At 39.5% G+C, this 18,530-nt stretch overlaps 1 protein-coding gene across 11 annotated transcripts in view; it reads right to left on the minus strand.

The window, feature by feature from the left end:
- The window catches only part of ESR2 (estrogen receptor 2), a 112,886-nt gene that overhangs the window by 18,281 nt on the left and 76,075 nt on the right, over positions 1-18,530 (minus strand). For 10 of the 11 annotated variants that reach the window (XR_009500934.1, XR_009500935.1, XM_059914397.1 and 7 more), the window contains exons 11-13: positions 16,400-16,538; positions 13,805-13,879; positions 10,398-10,531 (exon numbers count right to left, since the gene is read on the minus strand). Coding sequence is in view for 9 of the 11 variants with exons in the window: in XM_059914397.1 (XP_059770380.1) it covers positions 10,398-10,531; positions 13,805-13,879; positions 16,400-16,538 (348 nt within the window). In the remaining 2 variants the exon portion in view is untranslated. The remainder of the gene's footprint in view (positions 1-10,397; positions 10,532-13,804; positions 13,880-16,399; positions 16,539-18,530) is intronic. The other variant, XM_059914399.1, reaches the window with a different exon arrangement.

Below are 18,530 nucleotides of genomic sequence, written 5' to 3' on the forward strand. Positions count from 1 at the left end.
CATGGTTTTATTTTTCTTATTTATTTATTTATTGACTGCATCGGGTCTTAGTTGCAGCATGTGGGATCTTTCATTGCGGCACGCAGGCTTCTCTCTAGTTGTGGCGCACGGGCTCCAGAGGACAGGGGCTCTGTAGTTTGTGGCACACAGGCTAGTTGAGGTGTGCAAACCCAGTAGTAGTAGCGCTCGGGCTTAGTTGCCCTGTGGCATGTGGGATCTTAGTTCGCCGACCAGGGATCGAACCCGCGTCCACTGCATTGGAAGGCGGATTCTTTACCACTGGCCCACCAGGGAAGTCCCTGTTGATTGATTTTCAAAAGTTAAAGAACCTTGTATTCCTGGGAAAATCACACTTGTTCACAATATATTATCGGATTCTATTTCTAAAAAACAAATTTGAGAATTTTTGCATCTGTATACATGAGAGATACTGGTCTGCTGTCTTCTTTTCTTCCAATATGTTGGTCTGGGTTTCCTATCAGAGTAATGAGTTGGAAAGTATTGCCAGCTCCTCAGTTTTCTGCAAGAATATGTATAAGCTTGGTATTACTTATTCCTTAAATGTTTGGTAGAATTCTTGCAGAAAAGCCATCTGGGCCTGAAGTTTTCTTTGTGGGAAAGTTTTTAACTATAAATTCAATGTCTTTGATAGATATATAGCTGTTCAGAATTTTTAAGTTTCTTTTTGATTGAATTTCAGTAATTTGTATCTTTCAAAGAATTTGTCCATTTCATCTAATATTCAAGCGAATTGGCATAAAGTTGTTTATAATATTACATTATTCTTTTTAATATCTGCAGAAAAATAACGCCACCTGTCCCACTACTGATACTGGTAATTTGTATCTTCTTTCCTTTATTCTGATCAGTCTGGCCAGAGGCTCATCAATTTCATTGATCGCAAATAATCAGCTTTTGACTTTCTTGCTTTTCATCTACTGTTTTCTCTTTTTCTGTTCCATTGTTTTCCACTCTATCCTTTATTATTTCTTTTCTTCTGCTTATTTGGGGTTTCATTTTCTCTTCTTTTCCTGTTTCTTTAAGGTTGAAAGCTGAGGTCCTTAATTTCAGACCTGGCTTTTTTAATTGAAATATAGTTGACATACAATTCTAAGGCAGTTTCGGGTGTACTACACAGTGATTTGACATTTGCATACATTATGAAATGATCACCTCAATAAGTCGAGTAACCATCTGTCTCCACACAAAGGTATTACAATATTTTTGACCATATTCCTAATGTTATATATTACATCTCCATGGCTTATTTTATAACTGGAGTTTGTATCTCTTAATTCCCTTCAGTTACTTCATGCACTCTTTCTCCCCTCCAGCAACCACCTGTTTGTTCTCTGTATTCATTAGTCTATTTTTGTTTTGTCTGTTTTGTTCTTTAAATTCCACAAATAAGTGAGATCATACAGTATTTGCCTTTCTCTAACTTACTTCACTTCACATAATACTCTTTAGATCCTTCCATGTTGTTGTAAATGGCAGGATTTCACTTTTTTTAATAGCTGAGTAATATTCCATTGTATGTGTGCATACACACACACACACACACATACACACACCACATCTTCTTTATCCACTCATCTATTGACGGACACTTAGGTTGCTTCCATATCTTGGCTATTGTAAATAATGCTGCAGTGAACATTGGTGTACATGTACACCAGAATACACATTCTTTTCAAGTGCACATGGAACATTCTCCAGGATAGATCACATGCTAAGCTACAAAACAACTCTTAATAAATTTAAGAAGGTTAAAAATCACATCAAGCATCTTTTCTGACTACAACAGCATGAGACTAGAAATCAACTAGAAGAAAAAAACTGCAAAAAACACAAACACATAGCATACTACAAAAAAAATCAATGGGTCACTGAAGAAATCAAAGAGGAAATAAACATATACCTGGAGACAAATGAAAATGGAAACACACGATCTGAAATCTATGGGATGCAGCAAAAGCAGTTCTAAGAGGGAAGTTTGTAGCAATACAAGCCTACCTCAAGAAAAATCATGAGATATTCCTTTTATTGGAATATGGGCCTTGAATGCTATAAATTTCCCTCAAACTATTTTTTTTAATTAATCTATTTATTTATCTTTGGCTGTGTTGGGTCTTCGTTGCTGTGCACAAGCTTCCTCTAGTTGCGGCGAGCTGGGGCCACTCTTTGTTGCAGTGCGCGGGCTTCTCATTGCAGTGGCCTCTCTTGTAGCGGAGCACGGGCTCTAGGCACACGGGCTACAGTAGTTGCGGCTCGCCAGCTCTAGAACGCAGGCTCAGTAGTTGTGGCGCATGGGCTTAGCTGCTCCGAGGCATGTGGGATCCTCCCGGCCCAGGGCTTGAACCTGAGTCCCCTGCACTGGCAGGCGGATTCCCAACCACTGCGCCACCAGGGAAGCCCTCCCTCAAGCTACTGCTTCAGCTGCAACCCCAACATTTTGCTGTGTTCTATTTTCATTTTCAATTAGTTCAAAATGCTTTCTAATTTTAATTTTGATTATTTTTCTGTGATCCATGGATTATTTAGATATATGTTATTTGGTTTCCAAACATTTGGAAATTCTCCAAGATCTTTCTAATATTGGTTTCTAATTTAGTTCCATTGTGTCAAAGAAAATACTTTGTATGAATTAAATTATTTTAAATGTATTCAGACTTGTTTCATGGTCCAGAATATGGTCTATCCTGGTAAATATTCGATGAATACTTGAAAAAAATGTGTCTTCTGCTGTTTGGGGGTTGAGGGTTTTTAAAATGCCAATTAGGTAAAGTTGGCTGGCAGTGTTATTCAAGTCTTCTCTATATTTACTGATTTTCTGTCTACTTATTCTATCAATTATTGAGAGAGGGGTATTAAAATATCCCACTATAATAAGGGATCTGTCCATTTCTCCCTGCAGTTTTATCAGATTTTACTTCATAAGGTTTGAGGTTCTCTTATTTGGTGCATAAATGTTTAGGATTGTTATGTCTTCTTGACAAATTGACTCATTTATCATTATGAAATTACCTTCTTTATTCCTAGAAATATTCTTTGCTCTAAAATTTACTTTTTCTGATATTAATGTAGCCACTCCAGCTTAATACTCTGTTCATTTTTTAAACCCTTTTTTCTTTCTATTATTTTTTGATAGTTTCTATTGCTCTTGCTTAACAGGCACTATTTTTTCTTCTGCTATGCCTAATCAGATGCAAATCCATCAACATAGTTTTCACATTTAGAAATTTAATTTCTGTGTGTTTCATATTTTCCATGTCTTCCTTAACCTGTTCATGCTTTCCTCTACTCCTTGGACATACGGAATATAGTTACAGTAATTGTTTTAATGTCCTTGTCTACTAATTCTATCATATGCATCACCTGGTGTCTTTTCCAATTATTGTCATTTTCCTCATAATAGGTCATATTTTCTGCTTCTTTCCATGCTTGCTAACATATGATTGGTTTACCCTGTTAAGTGCTGGATATTCTTCCATTCCTTTAAATAGTCCTGAGCTTTATGCAGTTAAGATGCAGTTAAGTTACTTGGCAATAGTTTGATCCTTCAGACTTGCTTTTTAAGTTTCATTCGGTAGGACCAGGGCAGCCTTTAGTCTAGGGCTTATGTTACCTCACTACTGAGGCAATACCTTTCTGAGTACTACAACCAACATCCAGTAGAGTAAAAGGCTTTTTCCCTGTGTCTGGTGACATGAACTATTCCTGGCCCTGTGTGAACTTCCAAGTGTTGTTCTGCCTGCTCCTTTCTGGTGGTTCTTTCCCTGTCCTCGGTTAGTATCATAAGCATGAAATTAATGCTCAGCTGAAGACCTGAAGGGGAGCCTCTGCAGGTCTCTAAACTCTCTCTGTCCGGCTCACTCCTCTCCAGTTCTCTCCCCTGAAAATCCTAGCCTCCCCAAATTCATAACTCTGCTCCCTCAATTCAGGGAGACCACTGGTGTCTACCTGGGTTACTTCTCCCTGTGTTGCAACCTGGAAACTGGCTCCGGGCAGTAAACTGGTCAAAGGGATCACCTTGTGTCTATTCTCTTGGGAGTCATTGTCCAATGTCCAATGTCTGTTTTACATATTCTGTAGGGTGGTTTAAATTCAAGGTGGCTAAGTGGATTCTGTCCCTGTGTTTGTTTTCAAGTTAATGCTATAAATAATCAAAAAGAAAAAAGCCTGTAACTTGAGATGCTTAAAATCTAGCATGGGAAAGACTCACCTCTCCTGACAGTGGAAATTTTCCAACAGAAACAGAACCCCACTTTCCTAACAGCAATGCTGAACAGAATAAATTCATTTTGAATGCCGTTATGACTACCAAGCCAAAAAAAATTCTTAAGAAAAGATTTCTTAAATTTGGATTTACTGTAAACAAATCCTACTCACTTACTGTCCCAAGTGGTAATTACATCACATGCCTACCTCACCCTCTGTAATTCTCTCTATATGGCAGTTCTGTCAGATACTGCAGGAGGAATGCCGTAGCCTTAGGCTTTCCCACTTGCACTGATATTTCTAGTTTCCCAACAACACAATATGATGTCCAGAGGCTAAAATGACTGTGAGGAGCCTTGCCGAACATAAGGCTTTACACTGCAAAGTGGTGTAACAAGAAGCAAACTGCTTTCCAAGGAGCACTTTGCTGCACAGAAAAGAGTTCTAAATTATTTCTGCAAGTAAGAGAAGCCCCATAATCTGGCATTTGATGATCCTCCTGTACCAAGGTGGGAATGAACTTTCCAGGGAAATCTTTCCTTTAACAAAGACAAATGACAGCAAAAATCTGAGGTAACGTCTGTAGGTAGATTCAAAGAGAAGGTCAGAAAAAGTTGATTTTCTTCCACAATCAGTTTCAAATGTCCCACCTGGACATTTCCTATATGCACATCAACTTAATCACTGATGTAAGCTGAGCCCTCATGTTATTTTATAGAAGGTGAATGGTAACAATCAATGTCAAGAAGGTGCCAGAAGCTCTAAAGCATTTAGGAGTCTTCTTGGCTTTCCCTACAATTTTCATTTGTCCAACAACTTACCATTTCCACTCACAAATGTCTGCTTTCTAGAACTGGGGTAGGGAGTGTACTGGGTGTGGGGGAAATGTCTTGTCAGGCAAGTAAGGCCAGATTGAGATCCAACCAGGAAGTACCCAAAGGTTGTCTTCAGGGTTTCTGAGTCTCACATGACCTTCAAATTCCTTCTTCATTCCCCTTCCACTCTCCTTCAAGACCTAACTTCCTCCCCCCACCCCCACCTCCTGATCCAGCTATCTCCCAGACAGCTCTCCATGCTCTATACCAGGGTTACTCAAAGTATCGTCTGTTACCAGTTCACAAAGAGAGAAGAAGAAATTGAGGGTAAACATTTGGAAACTTTTACGGTAATTGATAGAGTAATTTTAAATCAGTTGAATGTAACAACAAAATACTAGGGCTTGTATTTTGTACTTTTCTTTTTCTAGTACTTTATTTTTATTTTACAAAAGTAACTATCTATATGGAAGGATATACCATGTTCTTGTATTTGAAGAATCAATATTGTCAAAATGACTATACTACCCAAGGCAATCTATAGATTCAATGCAATCCCTATCAAATTACCAATGGCATTTTTCACAGAACTAGAAAAAAAGTTCTAAAATTTAAACGGAAACACAAAAGACCCCAAATAGACAAAGCAATCCTGAGAAAGAAAATTGGAGCTGGAGGAAATCAGACTCCCTGACTTCAGACTATACTACAAAGCTACAGTAATCAAAACAGTATGGTACTGGTACAAAGACAGAAATATAGATCTATGGAACAGGACAGAAAGCCCAGAAATAAATTCACGCACCTGTGGTCAACTAATCTATGACAAAGGAGGCAAGAATATACAATGGAGAAAAGACAGCCTCCTCAATAAGTGGTGCTGGGAAAACTGGACAGCTACATGTAAAAAAATGAAATTAGAACACTCCCTAACACCATACACAAAAATAAACTCGAAATGGATCAAAGACCTAAACGTAAGGCCAACACTATGAAACTCTTAGAGGAAAACATAAGCAGAACACTCTGACATAAATCACAGCAATATCTTTTTTGATCCACCTCCTAGAGTAATGAAAATGAAAACAAAAATAAACATATGGACCTAATTAAACTTAAAAGCTTCCACACAGCAAAGGAAACCATAACCAAAACAAAAAGACAACCCTCAGAGTGGGAGAAAATATTTGCAAGCAACTGACTAGGGATTAATCTCTAAAATATACAAACAGCTCATGCAGCTCTATGTCAAAAACACCAACAACCCAATCCAAAAATGGGCCGAAGATCTAAATAGATATTTCTCCAAAGAAGACACACAGATGGCCCAAAGAGCACATGAAAAGATGCTCAACATCACTAATTATTAGAGAAATGCAAATCAAAACTACAATGAGGTATCACCTCACACCAGTCAGAATGGCCATCATCGAAAAGTCTACAAACAATAAATGTTGGAGAGGGTGTGGAGAAAAGGAAACCCTCCTACACTGTTGGTGGGAATGTAAATTGGTACAACATTATGGAGAACAGTATGGAGGTTCCTTAAAAAACTAAAAATAGAATTACCATATGATCCAGCAGTCCCACTCCTGGGCATATATCCGGAGAAAACCATAATTTGAAAAGATACATGCACCCCAATGTTCATAGCAGCTCTATTTACAAAAGCCAAGACATGGAAGCAACCTAAATGTCCATCTACAGATGAATGGATAAAGATGTGGTATATATATATACAATGGAATATTACTCAGCCATAAAAAAGAGTGAAATAATGCCATTTGCAGCAACATGGACGGACCCAGAGATTATCATACTAAGTGAAGTAAGTCAGATGGAGAAAGACAAATATCATATGATATCGCTTACATGAGGAATCTAAAAAAATGATACAAATGAACTTATTTACAAAACGGAAATAGAGTCACAGATGTAGAAAACAAACTTATGGTTACCAGGGAGGAGGGGAGGAGGGATAAATTAGGAGATTGGGATTGACATATACACACTACTATATATAAAACAGATAACTAATAAGGACCTACTCTATAGCACAGGGAACTCTACTCAATACTCTGTAATGACCTATATGGGAAAAGAATCTAAAAAAGAGTCAATAGGGACTTCCCTGGTGGTCCAGTGATTAAGACTCCGTGCTCCCAATGCAGGGGGCCCAGGTTCAATCCCTGGTCAGGGAACTAGATCCCGCATGCTGCAACAAAGATCCCACATGCAGCAATGAAGATTCCCCTGGGGCCACAACTAAGACCCGGTGCAGAAAAATAAATAAATAAATATTTAAATATTTAAATGTTAAAAAAATTAAAAAGTGGATATATGTATATGTATAACTGATTCACTTTGCTGTACAGCAGAAACTAACACAACACTGTAAATCAACTATACTCTAATAAAAATAAAGTAACTATCTATAACAATTTGGAAATTATAAAAGAAAAAGAAACCTGGTGCTTCACCATAGATAGTTTGAGAAGCACTGCTCTATGTGTTTCCCTTTCATCAAAACTAGTGCCAATGTCCAAGAGTACCTACTAGAGAGGAAATGAATATAGGCTGGAGGGGGAGAGGTCAGCTGCTCCCACATCAGGAGACAGCCTGCAACCCACGTGGCCACAGGTTCTGCATTGAGTTTTGGCTTCAGGAACTGCTGCTTGGTCTGATTTAAAATAAAGTAGCATAATACCATCTCACAGATTTCTGCTGTTTCAAACACTAAGCTCTAAAATTGGATAAAATCTAGGTAATAAAGCCCCATACATTGCCCAAATTAAGTCTGTAAGTCATCACTTGAGAATTAAAACCTGAACATACATATTATTTGAGAAAGAAAGAAAAAGAAAAAAATAATAACCTAAAGGCCCAACAAGAGTAAACAGCTAAGCAAAGCAATCAATACCTGGTACAGCAGCTGGATTGAATACCACCAGGTAGACAGCAAACTGAACAGGATGAAAACTACACAGAAACTTAGAAATGTGTGCAAAATAATACGTCTCTATTCATTGTAGCAATGTTTATAATGGTAAAAAAAAATAGAAAATGTATATTAAACAAAGGCCCATCAATAGAGAAAAGGCTGAACGATGTAGACAATGCCCTTGCTTCAAAGACTGAGTTAGATCTCTCCTCACTGTCCTGAAGGGATTTCACAGCATTCTGAAAAGGAAAAAAGCAAGATGCAAAGAAGTATTTGTATGTAGTGTCCCAAGTTTTTTAAATGGGGGAAAAAAGGTCTATCTGTGTATATACCAGAGGTGAGGTATTATTTTAAATGATTATTAGAGGATGGAAGAAGGTATGAAGGCTACCCTCTGGTTGTTAAGATTAGCTACTTGGTGTCTGGCTGGAAGGATCAAGAAAAAATGGGATCAAAGCAAGCCTCCTTCAAAGTTTTCATAACTTTTAATACAAGATGCTATGCTCTTTATGTAAAATTTTATATATGAGCATATGTGTACATATCTATCTCTATCTCTCTATCAAGAGCTGTTAAAGAACAGTCACCAAAGATACGGTGGTTATCTAGGGCGGAGAGGGGGGATTCCTAGTGATTTTTATTTTCTTCCTTGTATGTTTTTCTTTTGTTTGAATGTTTACAATAACCAGGTATTATTTATATAATAAGAAAAAAACAACAAAGCTACAACATACACACATCTTAGATGCTTTCCTCATTTCCCACCTCTAACCCATATATTTCCCTCAAGTCAGGTCCCTTCCTCCCAGGCCCCTCCACACCAAGTTAGTTCTGGCTCTCATTGTTCCTAATAACTCCTGTTAGGCCCCTTGCCTCAGTCTCTCCCCTCTCCAGTCAGCCCTCCGCACGGAAGCCAGAGTGACCTTTCAAGAATGCCTATCTGTCCATGATACTTCCCTGCCTGACCCTCTTCTAGGGCTGCTCAATGCCCCAGGCAACAATTCTCAACAAGAGTTACACTCAGTAATCTTCAACACTGCATTTTACAACCTTGTCCACCTCGCCCTGCTCTTCCACTGCATGACTTGCAGCTCCTGGCTTACCCCCGTCCTTTCATTCTTCCCTGCCTACCCCTCCCACCTGCCCATCAACTCATTCAACACCCAAACATCGTTTCCTTCTGCAACCACTTCAGCACCTCTCCTCCTGTCTTCCCAGAGTACTCAGTGCTCTGTACACAATTTGTGATAGCACTGAGATCATTCTTTTTAAAGAATTTGTTTTCTCTCTCTCCCTATGAGCCATGGGAGGGCAGGAATATATATATCCTCAACATTTTTAGTGAATGAATGAATGAAATGAATGAATAAATGAACTTGTAAAAGCAGAACCCAAAATAGTAAATATAAATGCATGTTAACCATGTAAAAGGTCCGTATAAACACTGAAAAGGGGCTGGAAGTCCAGTTATAAAATCCATGAGTCACGGGGATATAATGTACAGCATGGTGACGATAGTTAATAATGCTGTATTGCATATTTGAAAGTTGCTAAGAAAGCAGATCTTAAAAGTTCTTATCACAAGAAAAAAGTTTTGTTAACTATGTATGGTGATGGGTGTTGACTTATTGTGATCATTTCTCAATATACACAAAATTCAAATCGTCTGGGACTTCCCTGGTGGCGCAGTGGTTAAGAGTCCGCCTGCCAATGCAGGGGACACGGGTTTGAGCCCTGGTCTGGGAAGATCCCACATGCCGCGGAGCAACTAAGCCCGTGCACCACAACGACTGAGCCTCCGCTCTAGAGCCCGTGAGCCACAACTACTGGTGCCCATGTGCCAAGAGCCCGTGCTCCGCAGCAAGGGAAGCCACCACAATGAGAAGCCGCGCACCACAACAAAGAGTAGCCCTCACTCGCCGCAACTAGAGAAGGCCCGCATGCAGCAACGAAGACCCAACACAGCCAAAAATAAATAAATAAATAAATAAAAATAAATTTATAAAAAAATTCAAATCATTTATGTCGTACACCCGAAACTAATACAGTGTTATATGTCAATTACATCACAATGAAATAAATTAAAATGTCAAAAAAAGAAAAAAGGATGAGAGGTAAACATTTTGAAGTTCGTTTTTTCCTTTTCCAGTAGAGTGGTTTCAGCTACTTTTTAAATTACTACCGGTAATTCACCCAACGAATAATTTATATTCAAATTACCAAAAGTTAACTACAGTTTACATCCCTATAAAATGAAACAGAAAAGTCCGAAAGAAAGCCATTTTCCCCTTTTTAAATAAAATAAGAAATTCAGAAAAAAAAAAAAGAAAGAAAGAAATTCAGTACTCCTCAACACCATGCCAGCTCTAGAAACGGCATCTCTCCCCCATAAAACATGGCCCAGCTGTGTGGTTACTTACTGGAGTTGAGGAGGATCATGGCCTTGACACAGAGATACTCTTTGTGTTGGAGTTTTAACTCGCGAAACCTTGAAGTCGTTGCCAGGAGCATGTCAAAGATTTCCAGAATTCCTTCTACACATTTCCCTTCGTCCCTACAAAAGTCCATTTAGAAATGTAAGGAACATACAGCTTCCGGTAACCATCGAAAGCAATAAGGAGTATTTTCTTTTTAATCTCAAGTTTCATCTTGTACACCCTTTAACTATAACAAGATAGTAATGAGAGCACACCCAGAAATGTGAAATTACTAGAATTATTTTTATATAAGGAAGACAGGGCATCTCCTAGAAGTCCATAAAGCAAACATTTGAATATATACTCTTTAGGCAACAGTGTGCACTGGAAGTACATTTTCCTCCTACCTATTCACCAAATGTTTTCTTAAAGGAATACCATTTCTGTTCATTATTTTTGATCTAAACTATGTCAGCCAACCAGCCCTCAATATGACACATATTACTAAAATGATACAGTCCATGTTCTCATCAAAAAACTCTGAAGTATTAATGAGGAAAGACTGAACATTACAGAAGCAAATATCCCAAGAAGAAATATTACTTTATATCTAGGGCTTAACTCTCACATCCTGGTGGTCAACTAGAAACTGGTGGGGCAACTAAGAGACATTTAAACGCAGTTTGAAGAAAAGCTAATATGACATACAAAGAAATCACAATTACAGAAGATGGATTAGAATCAGGAAAGGAAGGTAGAAATGGAGACATGGTAATTTTGATGTGCCAAAGATTATTTTTAAGCAAAAGTTTTAGACAAACTTTGGACCATGTAATCAAGATTCTTTTGAGCACTCCTTACGGAAATGAATGTTTAAGCATACTTTTGAAGTAAATTACTTGAACTGTACCTAGAAGATACCAGCTTCAATTCACTCCAGCCAGACACACATTATTCCACCTCACTGCTCCCAAAACAACTTCCATTATCATCAGTCACAGAGCTATTGGAAGTCCTTGACAAGCAAGCAGTTAGATGATTTCGCCACGAAACATTCATTTGCTTCTAAAAGCCTGCAGTACACAGCAAAGGGCAGCTATGGTAGCCATGAGTTTCTGCAAGTTTCATTTTCAGTCTCTGTAGCAGCCCCTGAAGGGGACCTGAGATCTTCAAAGAACTGGCCGGTCCCTCCTCCTTCTCCCAACCCCAAGCCAGGACATTTCCAGTGATGGTAGTAGTTGGAGAAAGGGCCTCTGTAGAGTTCAAATGAACTGACACCAGTGGGTACTACCAATCCTGCTAAAGCCTTTCCTATTTGGTGCTATGCTTGGATGGCCGCTTATCAGGATCCTGCAGTCCACAGCGTTCACACCCCCGCAAGCTCACTACACAAAGCTACAAGTATGCAAACTGCGCACACTGGCAAACTAGCGTGGTAACTTTGGAAACCAGTTTAGACTTTCTGAAAGCGCACAGGTTAAGTGATAAAATGTCAGTACCTCCTAGAAGTCACTCCTAAGGGAAAGGCCACCTTGGAGAATCAGAGCCCTGGGCAAAGGGTGCCAAAATCTATAGGAAAGCCCCAGCCCTCCATATGCCATCCGCACACCTCCCCTGCTCTGGGCTTTCCCAGGCAGCCTGCTGCTAGTGTCCAGTAAGGACATGCATGCCCTGCACATAGCAGAGGCACAAGAAATACTTAATTCACTCATTCACTTGAAAGCCCCTCAAGCCAATCATCAAATCACTCGGCCTAGGACAATTAATTATTGGAAACTGTAATTGGTGGGTTTAAGGACATCTGATACTGAGAAAAGCTAGTTTAAAATATCTCTGGGGGCAAAAACAAATAATCCAACAAGTCCTGCATTGACAATTTGATAGTTTGGCTCTTTACTCTTTTGTGAGACTCAGAGGTGGGGTCACAGGCACACGTGTGCATGCACACACACGCACACACACACACACCTCCCCAAGTAGTATGATAAGGGGACTCATTTGAAATCAATCCTATTTTGCAGAAGCTGCCACCTGTGCCTAAAAACACGTCTCTAAATACTGAAGTTAGCACCATTTCCTCATCGAAATACATACCATTTAAAATGTAAATTCATATTTCAAAAATGGAGGTAGAGGGACTTCCCTGGTGGTCCAGTGGGTAAGACAGGGGGCCCGGATTCCATCCCTGGTCAGGGGAACTAGATCCCGCATGCCACAACTAAGAGTCCACATGCCGCAACTAAGACCTGGTGCAGCCAAAATAAATAACTAAATTTTTTTTTTTTAAATGGAGGTAGAGTTTATATTGTAGAGTATCTTAGGCCTTGATAAATGCTGCAGTTCAAAGTAATCAGAACGTATGTACCGCATGGAAAAAGTGAATTTCTCAACCAGTTGTAAAGAGCTAGGTCTGATTGCTTTCTCCAGCAGGTGTGAGAGCCAACCATCTCATTCAAGGGGTGGCAAGGTTAGAATATTTTTATTCACTTTACAGGCTGTAGAAAACAAATACACTTCTAGAAAATAAATGAGAAATATAGGGGCAATAAGGTCCAATATCTTGTAAAGGACACCCTAATAGAGTTCTACTTTAAAATGAGTTATACAGAACAGAGTGAGGAAGGACTTTACAGTCAATGAGACCTATTTCATTTATTCTGTAAGTAACTATGATTGACACTGAATTACGAGTAAGAAATTAGGACAGGTTTAAAAGATCTGAATTGAACCTAGTGGGTATATGAGTTGGATGTTAAAATATGGAAACAATATATCAATCAAACCAAACTACTCATGGAAATTTACTTTTACACTCCATTTCCCCATAAACCAGTGCTAAATAAAAATAAAAGAGTAGTTCCATGTGGACTATCTTATATTTGATAACCATTCCCTTTATAAAAGAAAAATATTCTGTTTGATACCAAGGACAACGTGTTGAAAGAGTGGGCTTCCCTTTGGGGTTCACTGTTTTGTACTGACATATATATATATCCGCTGGCAGCACACAAGTGGCTAATGGACCACAGTTTGTCTATCTTTGTGTGGGTGGCAATAGGGTTGGGAGAGCTTAGCACATGGGAAGGACTTAAATATTGAACTCAGGTGAAATGATCTGAGTACAAAAGGGAAATACAAATTCAGAAGTGAAAATTCTGTCAGTCTCTTGAAGAAAATTCAATATACAAATACCTGAGGTGAATGCAAACTCAGTACATTTACCCTTGTGAGTCCACAGAACTCCATAAACATCCACTTCCTCTGACTTTTTAATAACATTTGACAGTTTCCTATTGATGCTAAGGACACATAATGTCTTAGCATATATGATTTTTTGAGCAAGTAGAAGTTCAGATTCTGTGGTAGATCTTCACATGAATTGGGATTCTAGTGATTACTAAAAGAACTACCTTGTTAGAAATAAGCTGAGATACCCGGATTTTCCTCTCATCCTCAGTAGGTTCAAGTTTTCTCGCTGCAGAAGCCTCAACAAGAATAAAGGGAAACAAATTATAGTCTCAGTCTCCACAAATAAATAGGCTAATTTAATTGTATTCACTGATTACATGGTCATACCACCACTTAAAGGAACTCTGACAGGACAATCTACCAAAAGACAATTATTTTCAGGTAGTGTGAAAATTATTTATTCACATTGCAAAAAAGATTCACAATAGAACACTTTTATGGTGCATGATCCCTGACTTTTGGAATAAGTCACATTTTGAACATTTTTGAATAAGCAACTCCTCCAGAAACATACCCATTACATTAAAATGTATTTATGTGTATAAGAGATGCACTAAGAGTCTCGGACTTGAAATTCTATACTTTACAGAGTGCTCAAATCAAGTAGGGACTGCAACAAAAAATAACCACTCGTAGGCACTCCAAAAAAATGCCTGTTCAATGTGAATGCATTTACAATTCCCAAGAACTCCTCTTTTATCCTCAAATATACTCATTTTCTACATTGTAAAAAATAAGACATCCAAATATTTATAAAGTAATGTGAGTCTATTAAAATAACATATAAGAAAAATTATTTTTTTTTTCTATTACTTAACCAACAGGTAAGCCTAAAATTTATCTGGGATTGGTGTCAATTTACAGTAATGTACATACACACGGGAGTTAAAGAACCCGCACAAAGAGGTAAGTTAGTTGTACTAAAAACCAGGAATGAAACAGTCACTGAAAATAAACACTAAATGTGGCATCAATTTAGAAATCAAGACAAAAAATAAAATAACCCAGTCCCAAAGTCTGCAAATTTATTGGTTCACCAAAGGATAGAACTTCTTCCTAGCGCTAACTTCTAGGGAATTTTATGTGTATATTTGTGTGTGTGTGTGTGCCTTTATTTAAATGCCAAGTGGAATATAAGGAGTGAATGAATGAATGAGTGAGACTGACGGCTTGGCTGGGTGCTTGGCCTTGCAGCCCGCCTTGCAACATGGTACCCTGAGATGAGAGCAGGAGGAGCAGGTTTCTGAGGTGCACAGAGAGTAAAACAGAGTTGTTCTAAGATCAAAGAATAAAGTAGAAAGTTACTTTGCCTTTCGGCCTCCTCCTCTTTCCTCTTCCAGTTCTCTATCCCACTGGGAGGCATGTACTGTTGTAGGTAATAAGAGTGTGAACTTCGCAGCCAGCCCCTGTGCCCAGCTCCGTCACTTGCTAACTGCAGGTAAGTTACCTACCTCCTGTTTCCATATCGGAAGGACAGGGATAATAATGGTGCTCACCCCTAAAGGGCTGTTGTGAAGATGAAATGACTTAACACACGTCAGTGCTTAAGATGGTGCCTGGAAGCCAATAAGTCAGCTATTGTGATTGCTACTGAAGGGTCTGGGCTTCCAGAACCTCCCTCTGGGCTTGCTCCTACTGGAGCCACAGTCCACGCTCCAGCTCTTCCCAACGGCCCTGTTCTCAACCAACACACCTCTGTTACTCAGAACAGTGTTCTTTGTCAATGCTGTCATCCATGACAACGGACAGAATGGGTGCTAATTCCCTGGGCTATTACTTTTCATCTGAGTAAGGTGTGCATGGGGATCTTCTGATGATCTAAAGAGGCAATGCCAAGGGGCAGATCCTTTCCATTCATAACACTAGGCATCCTTCTTTGTGCACAGAGTCAAATGGGACTGAATATTCAACACTAGCACTTTTTTCAGTATAAGGAATGTGGAAATCAATTTCCATGGAGATTTTCAAACTGTTCAAATTTACCCCAAGAAAGCATTCCACTTTTCTCCTAAAAAGCCTGAGTGTTGTACATTCCAGCTTTCCCTCCATGAACAGTTCACCTAAGTCAATTAAAAGTTGGTTCCTTTTCTGCACCATCTTTAAAAGAAAACTAAATGCAACCAAGTTATCGCATTAACACTATCATTCCCCAGTTTCCGTTAATTTTCATCTGGTTTTAATAACCATTCCTTCCACGGCTATTGCCAAAAATGCTAATATAGTACATGTAGTTAGAGTGAGTTAAAGCATGTTAAAATAAACTTGGTAGATTTGTAAGAATTTCATCACCTGTCCAAATAGCTGGATGTACAGGGTCCCTACCAGTGGAAAAAATAGCAGGACAGCTTAAAATTATAAGCTGAAAATGGAGTTTTTTAGTGCAGAAAAATCTAAGTTGACGTGTACACTTAGCGGCCACATACCCTGCAGGACACAGGCCCCTGCTGTGGTCCGGCCAGTGAATGCTGCCACACTGAAAGAATAGGTAAGAATGAGTCACAGGACACTTAATCATTGTGCCCATGCTCTTTTCATTCTAAGAATAGGTAAGAATGAGTCACAGGACACTTAATCATTGTGCCCATGCTCTCCTTCTTGGGTTCTTGACCCAGTGAAGGAACTCACGACATTATCCTCCTCTTACCTGCCCTCTCAGGAGTAAGGTTTTAATTGCAGAACCCAGGACTTTGTTCCCACTTCACTCAACGCCTCACTCAAACCAGTCGGAGAAGAAACACAAAGTATTTTTTTCTCACCTGTCCAGAACGAGGTCTGGAGCAAAGATGAGCTTGCCGGGGTGGTCGATGGAGCGCCACATCAGCCCCACCATGAGCACCTCCAACCAGCAGCTCTCCAAGAGCCGCACTTGGTCGTACAGGCTGAGCTCCACGAAGCCTGGGGAAAGCAAGAGGCCGTGAGCACACCCCACCCTCCTCCTCAGCTCCCCCATTCCATAAAAACAGAAGAGCAAGTTTTGAAAAGCTAAGAAAACACAAATCATACAGGGGGGAAAAATCAATATTTTAAAGACATTGCTAAATGCTGACAAGTGAGAAAATCTTGAACTCAAAGTGAGTACTCACTATTTTCTAGTCTCAAACCCCTTCAGGAGAGAAATGTACTTCATTCAGAATTTCTAAAGGACTGACACCTGGGCTTATACAGCTCCCCAGACAGATGCTAGGGAAGAACAGAAAGCTGGCACTGACCTTTGTTGGTTATATCCTAATAATCCCTCTGCACTACTGAGAAAGACAGAGCTCAGCTGCCAGTCAGAGGGGCTGCCAATCTGGCCCAGCCCATGACTGGGGCCAGGAGGAGTGGGGGGATGGGATAGTGGGGGTGGCGGATGGGAGGCTTGCAGAGAGAGCAGGGCCAACCCCTGCAGAAAGTCAGAGCTCCAGCTGAAAGAGTTTCTTCAATTGCTTAACATTTCCCATCTAGCGTTAGAATCATTCTTCTGAGTAGGTGTGCTGTCTCTAAGCTACTCTACGCTGAAGAGGATAGGTAACAACTGAAGCAGGTCCCTAAGGGATGTGAGCGCTTCAGAAGCAGAGATCACCGGTGCTTCCTCCATAAGCCACCATAAGCGGAGGAGGCAGTATAATATAAATATAGTAAATATAAACAAATGGCCTTGAAGTGCAATGCATTCTGCTTAGAACCCTGCTTGGCCTCATCCCAGCTAGTTACTTAATCTCCTATTAAGTCTTTGTTTTCTTAAAGGAAAAATGGGGGCAACAAGGTCTATCTCTGAGAATTTCCTACAGCCAGGATCTCTCATCATCCTCATTTCACAGATGAGGAAACTATGGCACAGAGAACACACATGGTTCAAATCTTTGAACAATTATAAGACAAATCCGCACAAAGGAGAATTTAATAGAGTAATGAATGGAAAGATGGATACATCCTTTCCAAAGTCACATCCTACACTCAATTCCTGTTCCTGATATGTGTACACGTTTCAATCTCACCCACAGTTATAGACAATAAGCCTACCCAAAGGAGATCAAGCTTTTCATACTTGTAGATATTCAACAAAACCAAGGCTAGGTGATATTCTAATTTTTTTTTTGGTTTAGACAATGACTATATTAGCTGAGAAAGGGGGGAAAAAATCCCACAGCTTCAGACTATGCCTAAGCTTTCTGAAAATTTTCCAAAATACCAGGCTTGAAGAGGAACTAATACAGCTTAAGAGTTTGGTTTTGTTTTGGCACAAAGAAGCTGCACAGCTCTCAGGAGTAATTAATTTCACCACTACTCTCCACGTGGGATCTTGAAAACTAGGCTTGGAATACACGTAGAGCAAAAGCTAGAGGAAATTGCGTCAGTATTGTCTCCTATGGGAAAGAGCTGAGAAAAAAACAGCATTTCGGCAAAGATGAAGATGCTAGACTATCAAAACCAAAGTGGAAAACCCGAAAATTCTCAGAAAGCTCAGAAGCAAACAAATGACCCCTATGGATACTATTACCTGAGGCTCTTACACCCAGCTGCTCTTCACCCAGCTTCATGCCCCCTTCTCAATCTTTAAAATGTGCTTAATGCAGTTGCTGACCTCCAGGCCATGGAAATTGTCCCTAGTGGCTTAGAACTTAGAGAGAGACCTCATTTCTTAGACAAATGTATAGATGTACATGGATAAGCCCTTCCAGGGGGATGGTGGGTTGCTCTCATTCTATGTTGGAATCCTTGATTCATTCTTTCACAGAAACACCAATTCAAATAATAATTAGATGGTGACAATGCAGTATATGCTACAAACTGGTCTTGGAAAGTGGACACATTATAGGATAGAAAATGAATGTTCTAAATGACAATTTACGAATAACCAAACCCATTTTTAACTTTATCAAGTTAAAAAGCATTCCAGGTTTATTG

This window comes from Balaenoptera ricei, chromosome 2 (assembly GCF_028023285.1).
Source record: "Balaenoptera ricei isolate mBalRic1 chromosome 2, mBalRic1.hap2, whole genome shotgun sequence".
Taxonomy (NCBI): domain Eukaryota; kingdom Metazoa; phylum Chordata; class Mammalia; order Artiodactyla; family Balaenopteridae; genus Balaenoptera; species Balaenoptera ricei.